Source organism: Gopherus flavomarginatus, chromosome 2 (genome assembly GCF_025201925.1).
Source record: "Gopherus flavomarginatus isolate rGopFla2 chromosome 2, rGopFla2.mat.asm, whole genome shotgun sequence".
Taxonomy (NCBI): domain Eukaryota; kingdom Metazoa; phylum Chordata; order Testudines; family Testudinidae; genus Gopherus; species Gopherus flavomarginatus.
Genome location: NC_066618.1, coordinates 122,747,012 through 122,765,637, shown reverse-complemented (window position 1 = coordinate 122,765,637; position 18,626 = coordinate 122,747,012). Strand labels below are relative to the sequence as shown.

At 40.5% G+C, this 18,626-nt stretch overlaps 1 protein-coding gene across 1 annotated transcript in view; it reads left to right on the top strand.

The window, feature by feature from the left end:
* GALNT12 (polypeptide N-acetylgalactosaminyltransferase 12) overlaps nt 1-18,626 on the top strand; it is a 101,378-nt gene that overhangs the window by 48,652 nt on the left and 34,100 nt on the right. The window contains exon 6 of the mRNA XM_050938217.1: nt 11,958-12,134. Within this exon, the coding sequence (XP_050794174.1) occupies nt 11,958-12,134 (177 nt within the window). The remainder of the gene's footprint in view (nt 1-11,957; nt 12,135-18,626) is intronic.

The following is an 18,626-nucleotide window of genomic DNA, read 5'->3' as shown; positions in this document are numbered from 1 at the left end:
CCAGGAGGTTTGGTTTGTGTCCTATAACCAGGCACTTTAGAAACATGAATACCAGCCACAGTGGCATTTTATAGCCAGGCACATCAGAACTTCCATTTGAGTATCAGATGCCAAGTTTCACCACAGTGACAAATTAGACAAGCATGTGGCTGGTCTTTCTAGTGCCCATTACCGCTGGAAGGCAAGTTTTAGAATTTGTTCCCACATCCTACAAGAACCACACTGCCTTGAGGAAAGGGTTATTCTTATAGCTCCAGAAATCTTTCTCTTCAAAGTATGTTCCTCTTTTTCACAATTCCTGGGAAACGGTTCTCCCATTACTATGGAAGGCTGTGGCCTAGAGCTCTAAAGATATATTTCAAGCATATGGAGTACACAAACCAGTTGTACCCTGTTCATCTCATTCTCTCCGAAATGCCAAGGCCAACAGCCTCTAGGTTGCTCCAGGCAAGACTTAAAAATTCTGCACCAGTTGGCATACTAGACATCTGGGAAGCAATTCACAGCAGTCCCCTTAGGCACTGGGAGAAAAGTATATGAGTCTCCTCTGTGGAAGATTTGCAAAGTAAGTTTCCATTCCTCTGCAGAGGCATCTTTTGGTAAGAAGGGGCTACTGGATTGCTTCCCACACAATTCCTTATTTTATAATACTCTTGCTTTATATAGGGAGAACTTCCATTCCTGCCAGTTACTGTACTATAATGATTAAACTCTTCTTATCCTTTCCCTCCCTACGTCTAGTATTTACCAGTCGCTACATACCATGAGTAATGAATTAGGAGAGAAGCTGTGCAGCCAAATGAGAATTTTTTCATACCAGATAATTTTTTTTTTATTTCTGTCAGCACCTTCCCTCCGAATTCAACTCAACCTAGTAGTCTGGTAAATGAGCAGAATATAAATTGAAACTTTTCTCTAAAGGGAGGCTTAGACATATATTGGCTTAAGGTTAATTTAATACATTATACCAAAGTGCCTTACCACTAAGGTAAGGCTGGAGTGTTTCTACAGCTGTGGAAGAACGCTTCTGCTGGCCCAATTTGAGGATGGAGCTTAGTCCTGAGGCCTCCAGTGGCAACAATATTGGATCACCTCCAAATTCCATAGCTGGTGGGGGCTTTAACCCATTCATAATGAATTCAGAGAGATGCTGCTAAGAGAAAGAAAAAGGATCAAGTAAGAAATGTATTATTTTTTCCCCTCTTACCCTGTGACAGTGGATTTAAGTAATAGACAGTTTTATGGTGACATCTACTGAAACAAGGAGGCAGAGAGTTCTGTTAGTCTGCTGAGGTCTGGAGTGTCTTTCTACGGTTTTCTTTGCCTCCTAACTTTGGAAAAAAGGAATTTTCACTATTGCTCTCTCCTTCTGCCTGTTTCTGTAGTGCAGGGACCAAGAGGACAGGACAAGAAGAAAGGAGGGGGTTAAAAAGAAAAGGTCAGAAGAAGTCTGATGGCTTTGCTTCAGATTGAACAGAGAGGATGGAAGGCAGTCTTCCAAACCCTGTGGCCAAGCATCCCACCTTCTCAGTCAGGGCCAGCCATTGTCTGATGTCATGACTCCTTCCTCTGCATAAAGGTGGAGTGAGGAATGGGTCACCTGCAGGCAGAAACTGCATTGTTCACATGGGGAATACAGGAGTTCTCCAGCTGGATGGTTAGAATTGCATAAGGGCAGGGAAACACCAGAGAGCCCTGTGCCAGGTTGTACCTCGAGGGAGCCCCTTTGGAATGAGGTCGGGCGCCTCTCTCATCCCAAGGTAGCCTTTCTGGGATATTGGCCTCACTGTAGAGCCAGTTTGGAGTTTGAGGTGTGGTCCTCTGGCTGTTGTCTGAGGGAGGACGTCCCCTTCTGGGAAGGTATAAAGCATTTCAAACAAAAATAGCCCTGAACCCCATAAAATGGTCCAGGCTCACCCTGTGGTTTCCTGCAAGACAAAAGATAAGTAGTCTCTGTGAAGGGGGCCTGGACTCCTAATTCCATGTGTCCAAAGGACCCAAGCTGAGCTACTTGAAGTTCCCTAAAAGGGAAAACAAAACAAAGATGGTCCATCTAGTCTTCAGCATCTTCCTTGATAAACAACCCCTGCTCCATGGGGCCTGGGAGCTCTGTGTTCTAGCTCTGCTCACTTCAGAGTGCCACCGTGGACTGGACTTGGATCTCTCTTTTAAGGACCCACTGCTTTCCAGGTGCAACAGGCCTCACAGATGCACCATGTTGAGGCTGATTGTGTCCAAAGAATGTCTTTAACATCTTCTTGACTGGAGTGCAGGAATCTGCCCACCACAGTCTCCAACAGGCCGAATCTGGAGCAGCAGAAATTCCTGCAAGACCTGAAAGAACAGGAGCAGGGGACTCCCAGGGTGGGGCACAGAAGGCAGCTGGGGGCAGAAGAAATACCCCTCAGAGAAGGATTTACCAGAATTGGGAGTAGAAGGAAACCTCCAGTTCTGGAGCGTATGGCTCTATAGAGGCAGAGAAAGGTAAAGAGGCGGAGCAGGGCTGTAAGCTTGGACCCCCAACTCCTATGCTCTCTCTTGTGATACTTCATATGGAGTTGGAGCCAGGGAACAGGAATGCTGCTTTACTCTGCTTTCCCTGCTGCTTGAGGTGCTGAGGAAGGTCAGGCAGAATAAAGCAATTGTAATTTTGCTCTCTCTGTGGCTGCTCCTAGGTTTTCAGGCCTGAAAACCTAAAAATGAGTCCTTTTATGGCTGCTTCCAAGATCATCTCGGGGATTGGTATTTTGCATTGTTTCAGGGTGGCTGTGTATGAGTTCAGCAGATAAATTTCCTTAAAGAAGGTTTCTCCACTGAGTTGACAGACTGGTGAACAGCAGAAAATTTTCTGCCTTTTGTACTGTTGTATATGGAAGATATTGTGGCCTCATATGGCACCCTGAGCAATACTCCCCTGTCTTGCTCGTGGCAGAAAGTCTTGGACTTCTTTCTGTTGGGATTCAAAAAGGAACTTAAAGAACAGTTAAGATTTTCATCAAGTGATTCATCAGTAGGACTTGACCCTCATTTTGCATGTTCTGATGGGGAACCCCTATCAAGCTTTAGGGAAGATTCCTTTGATTTCTTTCCTTTCAGAGGGCTGTCCTTATTGCAGTACCTTCAGCCAGATGAGTGAGTGAAATGAGTGCCCATCATCTCTCCTCCATATCTCCAAATGGTTTTGGAAAGAGTTTTTTCAGTGTTCTCTAGAACTCATTCCCATGGTGAATAGTGAATTCCACCTGAACAAACCCACTGTTCTGCTCATCTCTGTCCAAACTGAATACACTTTCTAGGTCAGGGATCAGCATCCTTTCAGAAGTAGTATGCTGAGTCTTCATTTATTCACTCTAATTTAATGTTTCGCGTGCCGGTAATACATTTTAATGTTTTTTTAGAAGGTCTCAGTCTATATATTATATAACTAAACTAGTGTTGTATTGTAAAATAAACAAGGTTTTCAAAATGTTTAAGAAGCTTCATTTAAAATGAAATTAAAATGTTGATCTTATGCTGCCGCCCTGCTCAGCCCGCTGCTGGTCTGGGGTTCTCTTCACCTAGGCCGGCAGCGGGCTGAGCGAGGCCCGCCGCCAGGACCCCGGCTGTCAAGGGTCTGGCAGCCAGAACCCCAGACCAGCTGCAGGCCATGCAGGGCTGGTGGCCGGGACCCTGAGGGCAGAGGGCTGGAGTCAGGGCTGGGAGCTGGGTATGTGGGAGGATGCAGGTGTCAGGGCAGAGGGGAGCCTGGGTATGTGTGGGGGTGCCAGAGTCAGGGCTCGAGTTGTTGGGGGGTGGGGGGAAATGGAGTCAAGCAGAGGGCTGGGTGTGTATGAGGGAGGTACAGGGCTCAGGGCAGGGGTCTGGGGTGTGTGCGGACAGAGGGCAGTGTGTGTGTGTGGGGGGGGTCAGGGCTCAGGGGAGAGGGCTGGGTGACTGCCCGCCTAAGAACTCCCAACCCCCCTGCTCCTTGTCTCCTGACTACCCTCTCATGGAACCCCTGCCCCTCACTGCCCCCCAGGACACCACCCCCTATCTAAGCCTCCCTGTTCCTTGTCCCCAGACTGGACCCTATCCTATCCTCTGACTGCCCCGACCCTTATCCACACCCCCGTCCCCAGCCAGACCCCCGGGACTCCCATGCTGTGTGGTATGCCACTGTGTGCTTGTTTTATTATTTATCTAGCATACTGTTTCTCTCACTGGAGGGTTTATATCAAGGACAAGGTTTCAGAATGCTTTGCCTCTCTGATTCCCAATAGGTGGCATCATAACATTGCCTATCCCTTAATCCACTAGTGAAAAATGGGAGAAGAGACAACAACAAACAGATTAGCCAGAAAGTGATTTTCCTGTCTCCTTTGTTTAATATATTTGATAGTTTCCCTGATAATATGCAAATCCATTTTTTTTAAAATAAAAAATATTTACCATATAGATGGTTTTTTTACGTATGGGCAAAGTGAAGGGAAAAAGTCTGTCATTCCAGTGTTTTTAGTGGAAAAATTCCTGTGCTTTCTAACCGAAAGCCTTGTGCTAACAAGAACTAGAACACACACGTACACATATGCAAGCACATACCATATTATAGTGAAAATTTTCAGCTGAAACATTTTGTATACAAAATTATTTCTCAACTTCATGTCAGTTTCACTGAACTGTACATGTGAAGGGAAAAAGCAAACAAAATTCAGAAAGTTGATATGTTCTTTTTTTTTATTCTAATTCTATTAATTTCTAATAATATTTCTAATAATTTCTTTCCTTTTTATTTAAAAAATCATAAAATACTCCACCCTCAATCAAAAATTACAGTTCAGGTCACATAAAGCATTTTGTTTAACCAAAATATGTCTTTTAAAAATTTTTGGAAATGCCTGCAAACCAAAAAATCAATGTGCACAGCTCTACATTAGCTATACATTATGTATTAAGTACTCTTATGTTCTACTGGATAGATGTGGTTTAGTGGGAAAGGAGTTCTACCCGTTAATACCACATTTATCATTTAGTATGTGGGGTTTTTTTATGCTGAATTCTTTACTTAGTTTTTACAGCTGTTCATTTTGTATCTCAGTTTATATAGAGATCATAATATATCTTCAGTATTAAAAAAATAAAATTCTAGCAGTGTAAACTTTTTAAAAGGGTGACCAATATTGTACAATTATGCCTTAATGAAGAAAATAGAATTTGATAGTACTACTTAGTAATTTTAGGGTTTCTTTTTAGGGACATTTAAAATTACAACTGTAGAGAGGATTTCTGTAATTTTAAAAGCTGTTATTATGGAATACTTTTCTCAGTGATTTTGAGGAGAGACTTTGCAGTCTTCTTTTTTTTTTTTTTTTTTAATAGGATAGAGTGGAATGGGACTTCCTGAGAGAAGAGCAGAAGGAAATTCCACTCTCCTATGTACTTTGTTTGGTTCAGTAGAGTTTAGGGCCCATTCCTTCTAAACCTTATTGTATAATAGTTTAGTTGTATACATTAATACACAGAGGTAGGCAATTGCAGGACTGAGCCTTTTAGAGGCCACTTTGTTTCATTTGTTGTCAACTTATCACAGTTAAACGTGTACCCCACAGTACCCAGTTACCTGTCTTTAAAAATGTTTGGTCAAAACACAGATGATAAACTCTACTTTCCTTAGTGAAATAGTGGAACAAGAATGTTTGAGTTGCTAATATAAATATACTTCTTGAAAAAATGTCAGACTCTGATTAAAAAAAAATTGGACAGAGAGTACAGTAAATGTAAATAACATACAGAGAAGAATGTTTCAAAATATTTATTCCATGAGGGAGAAGTTTAAACTTAAACAGTTAAACCAAAAGACTTTGGAGTGAAATTGGACAGTAAATTTGATGAGAATTTTCAGTGCAAACGCTTTCTCTGCATTGAGTGATAAAAAACTTAATGGATTTTTTTTATTTGGAATTATGGCTGATTTCAAGTGCTCTCCAAATATTGTCCAACATATGTCTGTCCTTAATGAATGCAGTTTGATCTGGGTTTATGTAAATGGAGGCAATGGACTCCAATTGACTTGCTAGTATTTTTGCTAAAATATTTGTCATTTTTCAGTAGTGATGTGGGTCTGTGAGAGCGGCATAAGTGAAGGTCTTTTCTACTTTAGGGAAAACAACATATAGGAGAAAGGAAAATAGACCAAAACTAGAGAAATAGTTCTAAAATATGGGAGTTAATTTTCCGTGACAATAAATTCACCAGTTACTTATCCAGAAAAATATACAGAGAACAAATAAATACCTAGATATTTAGTTACTATTTGTTCAATAGTACATTGCCCTGCAAAAAATAAAAAAAAAAAACCAAAAAACCCAGCACACCTATCAAATATTTTTAATATTATTTTTAATAGAAAAGCCTGGTTTGATAAATATGTATAATCAGAAGTTTCACCCAGTTTGATAAAATCACCAGAAACAATATGTCCTGCATAGTATAAAAGACTCACTCTGGAATATGGTAACCCCTGGTTATACAGAGAGATCTGACAGCTTGTATTAATGTAGATCGTTTCTCTGAACAAAAGCTCAGTGTTGTAATGATTATCATTTTGTCTCTGATATTTAGATGGCAATGATTTGTAAACCTGTTAAAACTTTGTAAATAAAATTCAGTGCTCTTTGTAAGGTAGTTCAGAAGACAACTTGTAACAGGAAGATGTTTTTCCACATAATATCCCCCAAAGGATATTCTTATACCAAGCTTTCCAAAACTGAAAGCCCCACTTCCTGAAATGTAGCTCCTGGCATTTGCCACCTTTAAATATAGTTTTAAAGCCTTCAATACATGAGAGAGGCTTGTGTGCACAGCCACATGCTGCTGACTACAGGGGTGTGAGTTGCAGTGTGCACTAAACTGGACTACATTAATGCTGACTAACCCTTTAGTTTGTGTTAGGGTGAGTCTACGCAGGACAGTTACAACACAACTCTGTACTATGTGCTGGAACTTGCACCCCGATAGCCCACACTGTGGGGCTGTGTAGACAAGCACTGATATGCTGTGCCTTTACAATGTAAATTTTTAGGCCTCTCTCTCTTCTCAACCCTTTTACTCACCTGTTGACATATACTGAGCCTTGGAACCTTCCCAGTTATGCTTAAAAGCACACCAGCCATGCCTTCTCTATTAACCCTGTGGAAAATGAAGAACAAAAACAAATAGAATTAAAACCTCAGGACACGCTATCCATAATTCTCCTTCTAGAACTGGCACATAAGTAATGTTTCTTTTCACTAAATTGTATTTGTAATTCCACAATCAATGAAAGACTAAACCATTCTTGTAAGTTGTTTTCTCAGATGATGGATGCACATAAGTTAAATAATCACAAATGTGTAGCAAGTGCTTTTTGTACAGCTGTATCCTATCCACCAGTTATCAGGATCCAGTTGTTCTACTTCACAGTCTGGTGCTGACAAAGCAGTTATCTTTTTCTGCTAATTTAGTACACTACTGCTGGGGAAGCCTGACTGAAAGGGACCTCTAGGGTATCAGCAGTGCTGGAAGGGGCTGGGTGGGTCTTTCAGTGTCTGAATTCTCTTTGATAGAGCAAAAGAGACTTCCTTAGTCCCCAGTAGATTGCTTTGCTCTAGTCCATATTAATTTTAGCTCCTGCTGCTGCTGAATACAGGTCAAGTGTGTAAAAATGGGCCTGCTCTCCTCTCTAGTGCCTACCAGAACCATATGCTCATCCAAATGAACAAAGATTTTCATTTCTTCACTTATACTTTCCAAACAGCTGTGCCCCCTTATACTGCTTATAACAGTGCATTAAAAATATATTTGATATAACAGGATGCTCACAGGACAACCCTACTTCACCTTTGAGCATATCCTAATATCCTGCTCTCCATTCAAAGAGGGTTACCTGCTTGCATAATAACTAAAATGAAACAATAAACTGGCTCATTGAAATGTATTTTGCAAAAGGCATCTACAGATAGCCCAGGTTAACCATTATTGAAAGCCTTAACTTGTTCCAGTGTACCGGCAGAACTTTCCTGTCCTCCCCTCTGACTACTTGAGAAACCTTTATGAGGCTGCAAAGAATGTCTGCCGCACGGTACCTCTGCACAACACTGAATTCAGATGCTGCAATTTTTTCAGCAGTACTTCCCAACCACTTTACCAAAATTTGTAGCCAGTGTCTTATGATAGGCATTCAGTAATGCAGGGGTCTCCAGTTCTGAATATTTCTGAAGTTACCATTAGCAAGAACAGTCAGGGGATAGCGGAAAGTGCACCCAAGTGCAATAGCTTTAGGACTGCAGGCTGGGGAGGCAAGAGTTAACAAACACAGCTCAGAGATGGCTTGGGCTCATTAGCCTCAGTGAAAGCCAGCCAAGAACATTTCTAAGTGAGAGAGCTGCAGCCAGAAAGGGACTGCTCAAAGTAGAAAAATGAGTGTGTGGCCAGAGCGGGAAAGTTTTGTTCCTTACGTGGGAAGTGATGCTAAGAGCTTGGCCAAAATTTTCCCAAGAGATGGACTATAATTATGAAGATCTACTCAATCTACTGAGAACAGTATCTCTTCTTCTAAATGCCAGTGAAAATGAGGTAGGAACAGAGTCTAAAATATGGAAAGAACAAGTCAGAAAGTACTTAGGTTAGATGTCTTCAAATCACCAGAGCCTGATAAAATGCATCCTAGAATACTCAAGGAGCTGACTGACGAGATATCTGAGCCATTAGCAATTATCTTTGAAAAGTCATGGAAGACGGGAGACATCCCAAAAGGCTGGAAAAGGGCAAATATAGTGCTCATCTATAAAAAGGGAAATAAGGACAATCCGAGAAATTACAGACCAGTCAGCTTAACTTCTGTACCCAGAAAGATAATGGAGCAAATAATTAAGCAATCAATTTGCAAACACCTAGCGGATAATAAGGTGATAAATAACAGTCAGCATGGATTTTTCAAGAACAAATCATGTCAAGCCAACCTGACAGCTTTCTTTGACAGGGTAACAAGCCTTGTGGATAGGGGAGAAGCGGTAGATGTGGTATATCTTGACTTTAGTAAGACTTTTGATACTGTCTTGCATGACCTTCTCATAAACAAATTAGAGAAATACAACCTAGATGGAGCTACTATAAGGTGAGTGCATAACTGGTTGGAAAATCATTCCCAGAGAGTAGTTATCAGTGGTTCACAGTCATGCTGGAAGGGCATAACGAGTGGGGTCCCACAGAGATCAGTCCTGGGTCCAGTTCTGTTCAATATTTTCATCAGTGATTTAGATAATGGCAGAGTACACTTATAAAGTTTGCAGACAATACCAAGCTGGGAGGAGTGGCAAGTGCTTAAGAGGATAGGATTAAAATTCAAAATGATCGGGACAAATTGGAGAAATGGTCTGAAGTAAATAGGATGAAATTCAGTAAGGACAAATGCAAAGTACTTCATTTAGGAAGGAACAATCAGTTGCACATATACAGAATGGGAACTGACTGCCTAGGAAGGAGTACTGCAGAAAGGGATAAAGGGATCTGGGGCTCATAGCTGATTACAAACTAAATATGAGTCAACAGGTAACGCTGTTGCAAAAAAGGCAAACATCATTCTGGAATGTATTAGTAGGAGTATTATAAGCAAGACATGAGAAGTTATTCTTCTGCTCTACTCTGTGTTGATTATTCCTCAACTGGAGTATTGTGTCCAGTTCTGGGCACCACATTTCAGAAAAGATCTGGACGAATTGGAGAAAGTCCAGAGAAGAGCAACAAAAATGATTAAAGGTCTAGAAAATATGACTTATGAGGGAAAATTGAAAAAATTGGGTTTGTTTAGTCTGGAGAAGAGAAGACTGAGAGGGAACATAACAGTTATCAAGTACATAAAAGGTTATTACAAAGAGGAGGGAGAAAAATTGTTCCTCTTAACTTCTGAGGATATGATAGGAAGCACTGGGCTTAAATTGCAGCAAGGGCGATTTAGGTTGGACATTAGGAAAAACTTCCTAACTGTTAGAGTGATTAAGCATTGGAATAAATTGCCTAGGCAGGTTGCGGAATCTCCATCACTGGGGATTTTTAAGAGCAGGTTGGACAAACACCTGTCAGGGATAGTCTAGATAATACTTAGTCCTGCCTTGAGTGCAGGGGACTGAACTAGATGACCTCTCAAGGTCCCTTCCAGTTCTATGATTTTATGGTTTTTGGTTCCATGAGTGGGTGCCACTTTGTAGAATGCACACACCTGACCTGTGGAGCAAGAAAGTGAATGTGAGGAGAGCCCAGGGGCAACTGAGCCCTAGCAATGGGAAACCAATCCTGCAAAGTCCAGCATGCTATACAAGTTCTCCCCATGAATAGCAGGTGACGCTTGATCTGTTCTAGTGGTAGATGCAGAGTTTCAGGTCACCAAAATACAGTTAAAAAGATTGTTTTGATTTTACTTTGCACCCCACAGCCAGCCTACACCTCTGGGTGCTTTTTAATGGTCTTGGGTCCAACTTCTTAATAACACAAGATCCAAATGCTTAATTTACCTAAACTTAATTTACCTAAGTGTGCAGGACAGCTTTGTTTTTAATCTTCTTTGGAAAAGATGGAAATGATGATACAATAGAAACTTTCTGAGCTTACTGACAGAGTTGTGAATTTTCTTAAGTTTCCCCAGCGGAACATAGACAGAGCAAAGAGGAGATGGCAAAATGGAAGAGAATAAGTGCCCATTTTCTATTCTGATGGCATGTGGGGTGTGCTTGCCATCAGCTTCAGGTTGAAGTTGTGGCTCTTTTTTTGTGGGGGCAGAGTCTCTGGTCCATCTGAGGTCAGGTTAGGAAGGCTGGACAAAATTCCTTCCCCACCCTAATGGCAGAAGCCAGCTAAATCAAATTTAGTGACCAGTGAATGTAGGGAGAATCAGGAAACATCATGGCTTGAAGTTCTAAAGGCTTCATACTAATTAACTGGGACAAAAAATAAAAGTTTAGAATAGGACAGTAAAAAACTGGTAGAAGAAAAGACAAAGACCAACCAGGTTGAACAGAGACCCTTCACTCTGGGTTTTATACTTGCTCTATGGAATAATGCTAAGGTGGTTCACATCAATCCTTGAATTTTCCCAGGAGTTCTTCTAACTTAAACAGTCTTAGCTCATAAACAAGAAAAATGTTGGGAAAACCCAAAACATATCCATAAGAGTCCAGTTGTTGAAACAAAGTTTAGACACGGTTCCTGCAAGCATTTTGTAGACCTTAACATGATTTTGGCTAAATGGTTTTAGGTCTTTTCCAAAAGGTTTTCTTGATACTGGTCTGTAGCACTCTAACCTTAGATCTGTTAGTTTTTCCTGGAGATAGGCCACGCCAGCTGTTCATCTTGGCCACTCTCAGGACAGGTGGCTTCCTCCCTGCATCTAGCGAATGCTGTTTCTCCTTCTGCTGAAGGCTGTCTGCAGACTCTGGCAGACATCACTTCTTCACAACCAGGAGGGCTAGAAATATATTTAAATGAAAGCTTAGGTTCACATGTTTAAGAGCTAGGGCGGTAGGCACTTTCCTATTGTATATATTACTTACACCCCATGGGGAGAGCTGGATTATCTGAACCCCAGAGAGGAGGAAGTAAGCCTGAGTTGCCCGGTGCAGCTCAGCATAGCGCACATGATCACGCTTTGAACATCGGTAGTATCTCATCTTTGCCAACCAGAACTCCAGTGAAAGCACCACGATATTCCTGGCTTCGTTATCTTACCCACTCTCCCACTGACGTGCTTTGACACCTTTGTTTATTTACTTGTAAACTGAGGATCATATTTGCCTCCCTCCTGAGACTATGATATTTATAGTTTATAAGATGCTTTGAGATTTTGGGGAAAATGCTATAAATACAAAGTATTGTAAAGTATTGTTATTCTGCATATTCTACTGTTCACGTGATTTCAGATTGCCAACATGTAATGTAAATTCTTTGTTTAGATCTGGCAGTGTGGAGGAAGTCTTGAGATCCACCCATGTTCTCATGTAGGTCACATTTTCCCCAAACAAGCTCCCTACTCACGCGCCAAGGCCCTGGCTAACAGTGTACGTGCAGCAGAAGTTTGGATGGATGAATATAAGGAGCTTTATTACCACCGAAATCCACATGCACGTATGGTGAGTTTGATATCTATTGTGCTTAGAACTCAACTTGTATTTCTTTTCGGTTTAACAGAAAAATTATTTATGGTGGGGTTTTTTTGGTTTGTTTTAGTAGCTAAATTCAGGTTTCTTACAAATTAATGTCTTTCCCTGACATAAAAATGAACATTATCTACAAGGTTAATTTTTAATATCTCTTGGAAAACTGAGGAAACTCCAGAGGACTGGAAGAAAGCAATAGCTGTGCCTGTATTTAAAAAGGGTAAGCTGCATGACCCAGGTAATGACAGGCTGGTTAGCTTGACATCGATGCATATTGGATTAATGCAGCAGCTGATACAGGACTCTGTCAGTACATGATAGAAATACAATTAATGCTACCAACTAGTTTAATGGAAAATAGGTCTTATCTAACCTACTTGGCAATATTCTTCAACAAGATTACAAGTCTGGTTGATAAAGGTAGCTGTTCTATACAGTGTTTTTGTAGCTGTGTTGGTCATTACAGAGATATTACAGAGACAAAGTGGGTGAGATAATATCTTTTATTGGACTGACTTCGGTTGGTCAGAGAGATGAGCTTTTGAGCTACCCAGCACTGTCTCACTCACTAATAGAAGCTGGTCCAATAAAATATATTACCTCACCCACCGTTCTCTCTAAAAGTAACTGTTGACATAACAGATTTGTTTTTTTGTAAGTTGGCATAGTGCTGTAGAACACTCTGATTTTAAAATATTAATGTGCTACAAAATTAATATGGTGCAAATTAATTTGATTAAAATACAGATCTAAAAACATAATTGTTAATGGAGAATCATAAATAAGAGAGAATGCTGCTGGTGGGATGTTCCAGAGATTGTTTTTTTCCAAAACTAATCTGTCTGGGGCATGGTCTTGCTTTGAGCAGGCAGATGGATTAGATAACCTTATGAGGTCCCTTCCAACCCTAATCATCTATGATCACAATATTATAATTTTAGGTAGCACAGTAGTATAAACTACTGAAAACCATTGAAGGTATTGCTTCCTATGCTTAAGATTACCTAAAACTTTCCTATTATAAGGCCCTGTTTTCAGTGGTTTATAACTTTGCCAAACATTAACCATATAGGTTGTAATTCTCCATGCCAGGTGTCTGTTTCATGTTGAAAATTTTGGGAAAGTTTCAGCTAAAAATGATTCAGCTGCTTCCAAGAGGGAGATAATGGGGAAATGTTGTTTTCCCATATTAAAAAAATTCTTATAACCATTTCAATGAGAAGCTCTAGTTACATGTTGTTGAGCTAAAGCATCTTGTTTAGAAAGTAGGGCTATCAACAATCAGAGAAATTAATTGTGATTAATTATACTGTTAAACATAAAATACCATTTATTTAAATATTTTAGATGTTTTTCTACATTTTCATATATATTGTATTCTGTGTTGTAATCAAAGTGTATATTATTTTTGCTTACAAATATTTGTGCTGTAAAAATGATTTTAAAAAATATTTTTCAGTTCACCTCATACAAGTACTGTAGTGCAATCTTTGTCGTGAAAGTGCAACTTACAAATGTAGTTTTTTTTTGTTACATGACTTCACTTAAAAACAAAACAATGTAAAACTTCAGAGCCTGCAAGTCCACTCAGTCCTACTTCTTGTTCAGTCAATCGCTAAAACAAACGAGTTTTACATTTAAAGGAGATAATGCTGCCCTCTTCTTATTTACAAAGTCACCAGAAAGTGAGAACAGGCATTTGCATGGCACTTTTGTAGCTGGCACTGCAAGGTATTTACATGCCAGATATGCTAAACATTCATATGCCCCTTCATGCTTTGGCCACCATTCCATGGGACATGCTTCCATGCTGATGATGTTCATTAAAAAAATAAGTGTTAATTAAATTTCTTACTGAACACCTTGGGGCAATATTGTATGTCCCCTTGTAGCAGTGCCTGCTCCCGGCCCCTCCACAAACTCAGTCGGAAACCGCTCCAAAGTACATGCACTAGTGCTCTTTTATTGTTTGTGCCTATCCCCACCACCTACTATTTACATATCTTACAGACCAACACCCTGGGAAACCTCTAGCTTCTCCTGCCAGCGGGGATCTAGAGCTCCTGGCTCCTCCCTTTCCTGTCTCTCCCTCTCTGCTTCTTCCCAGCCAGCGTTATATAGCAGGCTGGCCACTCAGGCCTGCAGGTCCATCCCCTCAGGTGATTAGGGTGTGGCCTCCCCAGCCAGTCCTAACTAATCTGCCTTTTTAAGTGGAGCTGGGCTAACAGGGGCCTGGCTTGGATCTCCTAGCCAGAACCCTGTTACACGCCTGCTCTGTTTTACCCTCATTCTGCCATATATTTCCTGGTATAGCAGCCTCAGATGATGAGTCAGCACATTTTGTTCATTTTAATAACACTTTCACTGCAGATTGGACAAAATGCAAAGGTACCAATTTGAGATTTTTAAAGATAGCTACAGCACTGGACACAAGGTTTAAGAATCTGAAGTGCCTTCCAAAATCTGAGAGGGACAAGGTGTGGAGCTTGGTTTCAGAAGTCTTAAAAGAGCGACACTCTGATACAGAAACTACAGAACCTGAACCACCAAAAAAGAAAAGCAATCTTCTGCTGGTGGCATCTGACTCAGATAATGAACATGAACATGTGTTGGTCCGCACTGCTTTGGATTCTTATAAAACAGAACCCATCATCAGCATGGACACATATCTTCTGGAATGGTGGTCGAAGCATGAAGGGACATGTGAATCTTTAGCACATCTGGCACGTAAATATCTGGCACCGCTGGCTACAACAGTGCCACGAGAATGCCTTTTCTCAGTTTCAGGTGACATCGTAAACAAGAAGCGGACAGCATTATCGCCTGCAAATGTAAACAAACTTGTTTGTCTGAGTGATTAGCTGAACAAGAAGTAGGACTGAGTGGACTTGCAGGCTCTAAAGTTTTACATGTTTTATTTTTGAAGGCACTTTTTTTCTACATAATTCTACATTTGTAAGTTCAACTTTCATGATAAAGAGATTGCATTACAGTACTTGTATTAGGTGAATTGAAAGATACTATTTCTTTTTTTTACAGTGTAAATACTTGTAATCAAAAATAAATATAAAGTGAGCACTTTACACTTTGTATTCTGAGTTGTAATTGAAATCAATATAGTTGAAAATGTAGAAAACATCCAAAATATTTAAATAAATGGTATTTGATGTTTCACAGTATAATTAATCACAATTAATTTCTCTGATTGTTGACAGCCCTACTTTCTAAACAAGATGCTTTAGCTCAACAACATGTCACTAGAGCTTCTCATTGAAATGGTTATAAGAATTTTTTTAATATGGGAAAACAACATTTCCCCCTTATCTCCCTCTTGGAAGCAGGTGAATCATTTTTAGCTGAAACTTTCCCAAAATTTTCAACTTGAAACAGACACCTGGCATGGAGAATTACAACCTATATGGTTAATGTTTGGCAAAGTTATAAACCACTGAAAAAGGGGCCTTATAATAGGAAAGTTTTAGGTAATCTTAAGCATAGGAAGCAATACCTTCAATGGTTTCCAGTGGTTTATACTACTGTGCTACCTAAAATTATAATATTGTGATCATAGATGATTAGGATTGGAAGGGACCTCATAAAGTCATCTAATCCAGCTGCCTGCTCAAAGCAAGACCATGCCCCAGACAGATTTTTACCCCAGTTCCCTAAATGGCCCCCTCAAGGATTGAACTCACAACCCTGGGTTTAGCAGGGCAATGCTCAAACCACTGAGCTATCCCTCCTTCCAAGCTTGTGATTTTTGTGGCAGAGCTAGAAGTAGAACCCAAATCTTCCATCTAGGGCCCTGTGCAGGATTATTTTTAATCCTGCTCCTGGGCTGTTCCCACTGTTAGAGCAGCAGGATCCTGGTCCTGCTATAGGGCTCTACACTAGTCCTGTGCAGGACTCTACTTCCATCTGCAAACCCCATGCTTTAACCACGAGACCCGACCATCTCCTATACACCTTTATTTTAAGAGTTTATCATGAAGTGAAAACAGATTGTTATAAATTATAGGAAGCAGAATCTCCACTAATTGATCAGATTCCTGGAGGGATAGCCATTACTGAGTAATGGAATTTTTAAAAACATCAGCCACTTACATATTGCTCACTAAAGTACAGAACACTTCAAACCTGTACTTATATGGATAAGCTGACACGACAGTTTGAAGCACACAATAGACATATTTGCTGAACCTGTCAACACAGCATATTTAGTCCTGTGTCCCATTGATTTCACAGGCTAAGCATGGCCAGACAGGGTCAGTAGTTGAATGGGAGACATACAAGGAATATATATACCATACATGCTGCAGGATATGGTTGTGTTGATTCACGAGTTAACCGTGTTCTGTTTTAGTTGATACTTAACCAGTGCACAAATATGGTTTCAGGAGATGGCTATGTTACAGACTTCAACATAGCTATGCCGCTAGGTCTGGGGTGTGAAGAGATGTGATCCCTGACTGACATGGCTGTCCTGGCAAAAGTTCCTACATAGACTCAGTTATACTGGCATAAAAGTGCTTTACTGGAATAGATTTTTTTCATTCATAGGGTGGATGGAATCCTCTATACCAATAAAAACACAGTTTTTGCTGGTATAACTACATCTAGATTGGGAGCGCTTTGCTGATATAGTATACTAGTATTCCTATATTGGGTAAAGAGCTCCTAGTGTACATGTGACCTTAGAGGATGGGCAGTTTTGGCAAAGGTACCCTCTTTCAAAAGAGACATAACTTTGATATCCTTGGCCACTTGTGGTCAAAGACGTCACTGCACTTTTCATAAGAGTAGAGATATTAATGCCAGGGTTCTGGCCAAACTCTATTCCATTCTCCATATTTACTGTACTATATTAAAACAAACAAAAAAACCCGTTAACTTCAATCTCATGCACTCTTTTTTCAAGATATTGGTGCATATGATTATCACAATCCACATATATGCAGAGTTGTTCTACTTTAACATTACAGAGGTCACCCGTTAAAGTTTTGTGTTAGAATACAAGTTTGATGAAACAGGGATCTGCATTGTTTTTCCGTATCTGTTGGAGATGGAATTGAATGCTTTCCAGAGCATGGGAATGTTGTTGATGGCATCATGCATGATGGGAAGGTGGCAATAAATGCTGGGAAATTTTCCCTTTATTTTTTAATTCCATAATTTTAAGGTGCTGGGTGGCAGCAGGATGTTGTGCTGAATCTTTAACTGTCATTAAATGAAGTTATTTCTGTTAATAGCCTAGATTTTTTTTAGTTGGGTTGCTTTAACTCACTGTGTTTAGGCTGGGGGTTTGCTTTTTGTTTTTCCACAAATTGTGCACACTGAATTGTGGTTCCCATAACAACGTGATGCAACAAATGGCTCCTGGATCCTGATACAGGATGTTCCTTACTCTGCCTGCCCTTGGTAGTTTGACAGCCTCTCTCCCCAGCAGAGTTCTTTGTGGTGATGGAGTACGGAAGCATGCCTGAGGAAGGGGTATCTCCAGGGAATCAATACTGAGATCATAAACCCAGTGGAGGACATATTCATGCAACAGGAAAATAGTGGGCCTTGCTGAGGAGAAAAGGGGGGCATTGGGTGACAGAGCGTACTTGCTGTTCTCATCCACATGTGCTAGCCATCTGGAATTTGGGAACCATTACATCTAAGCTCATATTAGCCATGTTTTTCTTCAACTTGGACATGAAAATTCAAACACTTCACAAGATACTATTGGCATTTTAAAGTAATCTTAATCAAAACACAGTTTTGGTGAAAGTTGAACACTCCCACTGAAACTAAAACTTTGGGAAAATCTTAACTACGGATAGTGCTATGACTCCACCAATATTAACATCACATTGTTCTATCTATCTGTTAGAGTCCGTCTGTCTGTATCTCGGGTCCTCCTCTCATTTAGCAGTGGAGACGGGAGGGTGATCGTGATCCCTGACACCTATTTGCTACCTTCCTAGGAGTATCAAACTCTAGGATGACAACTCATATTGTAATCTGGCCAGGGAGAAAAGTATTCAGAGTAAGCCATTGGTAATCAGTGATGTATTCAGCAAGGGAAAAGTCACATGCAGCAAGGAAAATCCTTGCATCTTGTGTGATCTCAGATAAGTGGTTCAGAACTTTTCCACATGAAACCAACAAACCTGAGTATGGAAGAGGGAGGAGCTGCCAATGTAGAGTGTCTGTTTCTTCTCAGAAAACAGTGAAGGGATGTTGTCATAAACAGATAGCTAAGGGTTAATGTCTCTTTCACCTGAAGCACCTGACCAGAGGACCAATCAGGAAACCGGATTTTTTCAACTCTGGGTGGAGAAAAGTTTGTGTCTGAGTCTTTGTCTGTCTGCCTGCTTTTCTCTCAGCTTTGAGAACTGATTTCTGTTTTCTAATCTTCTGTTTCCAAGTTGTGAGTACCAAACATGGTTTTGTTGTTTTTGTATTTACATGTCTATAGTG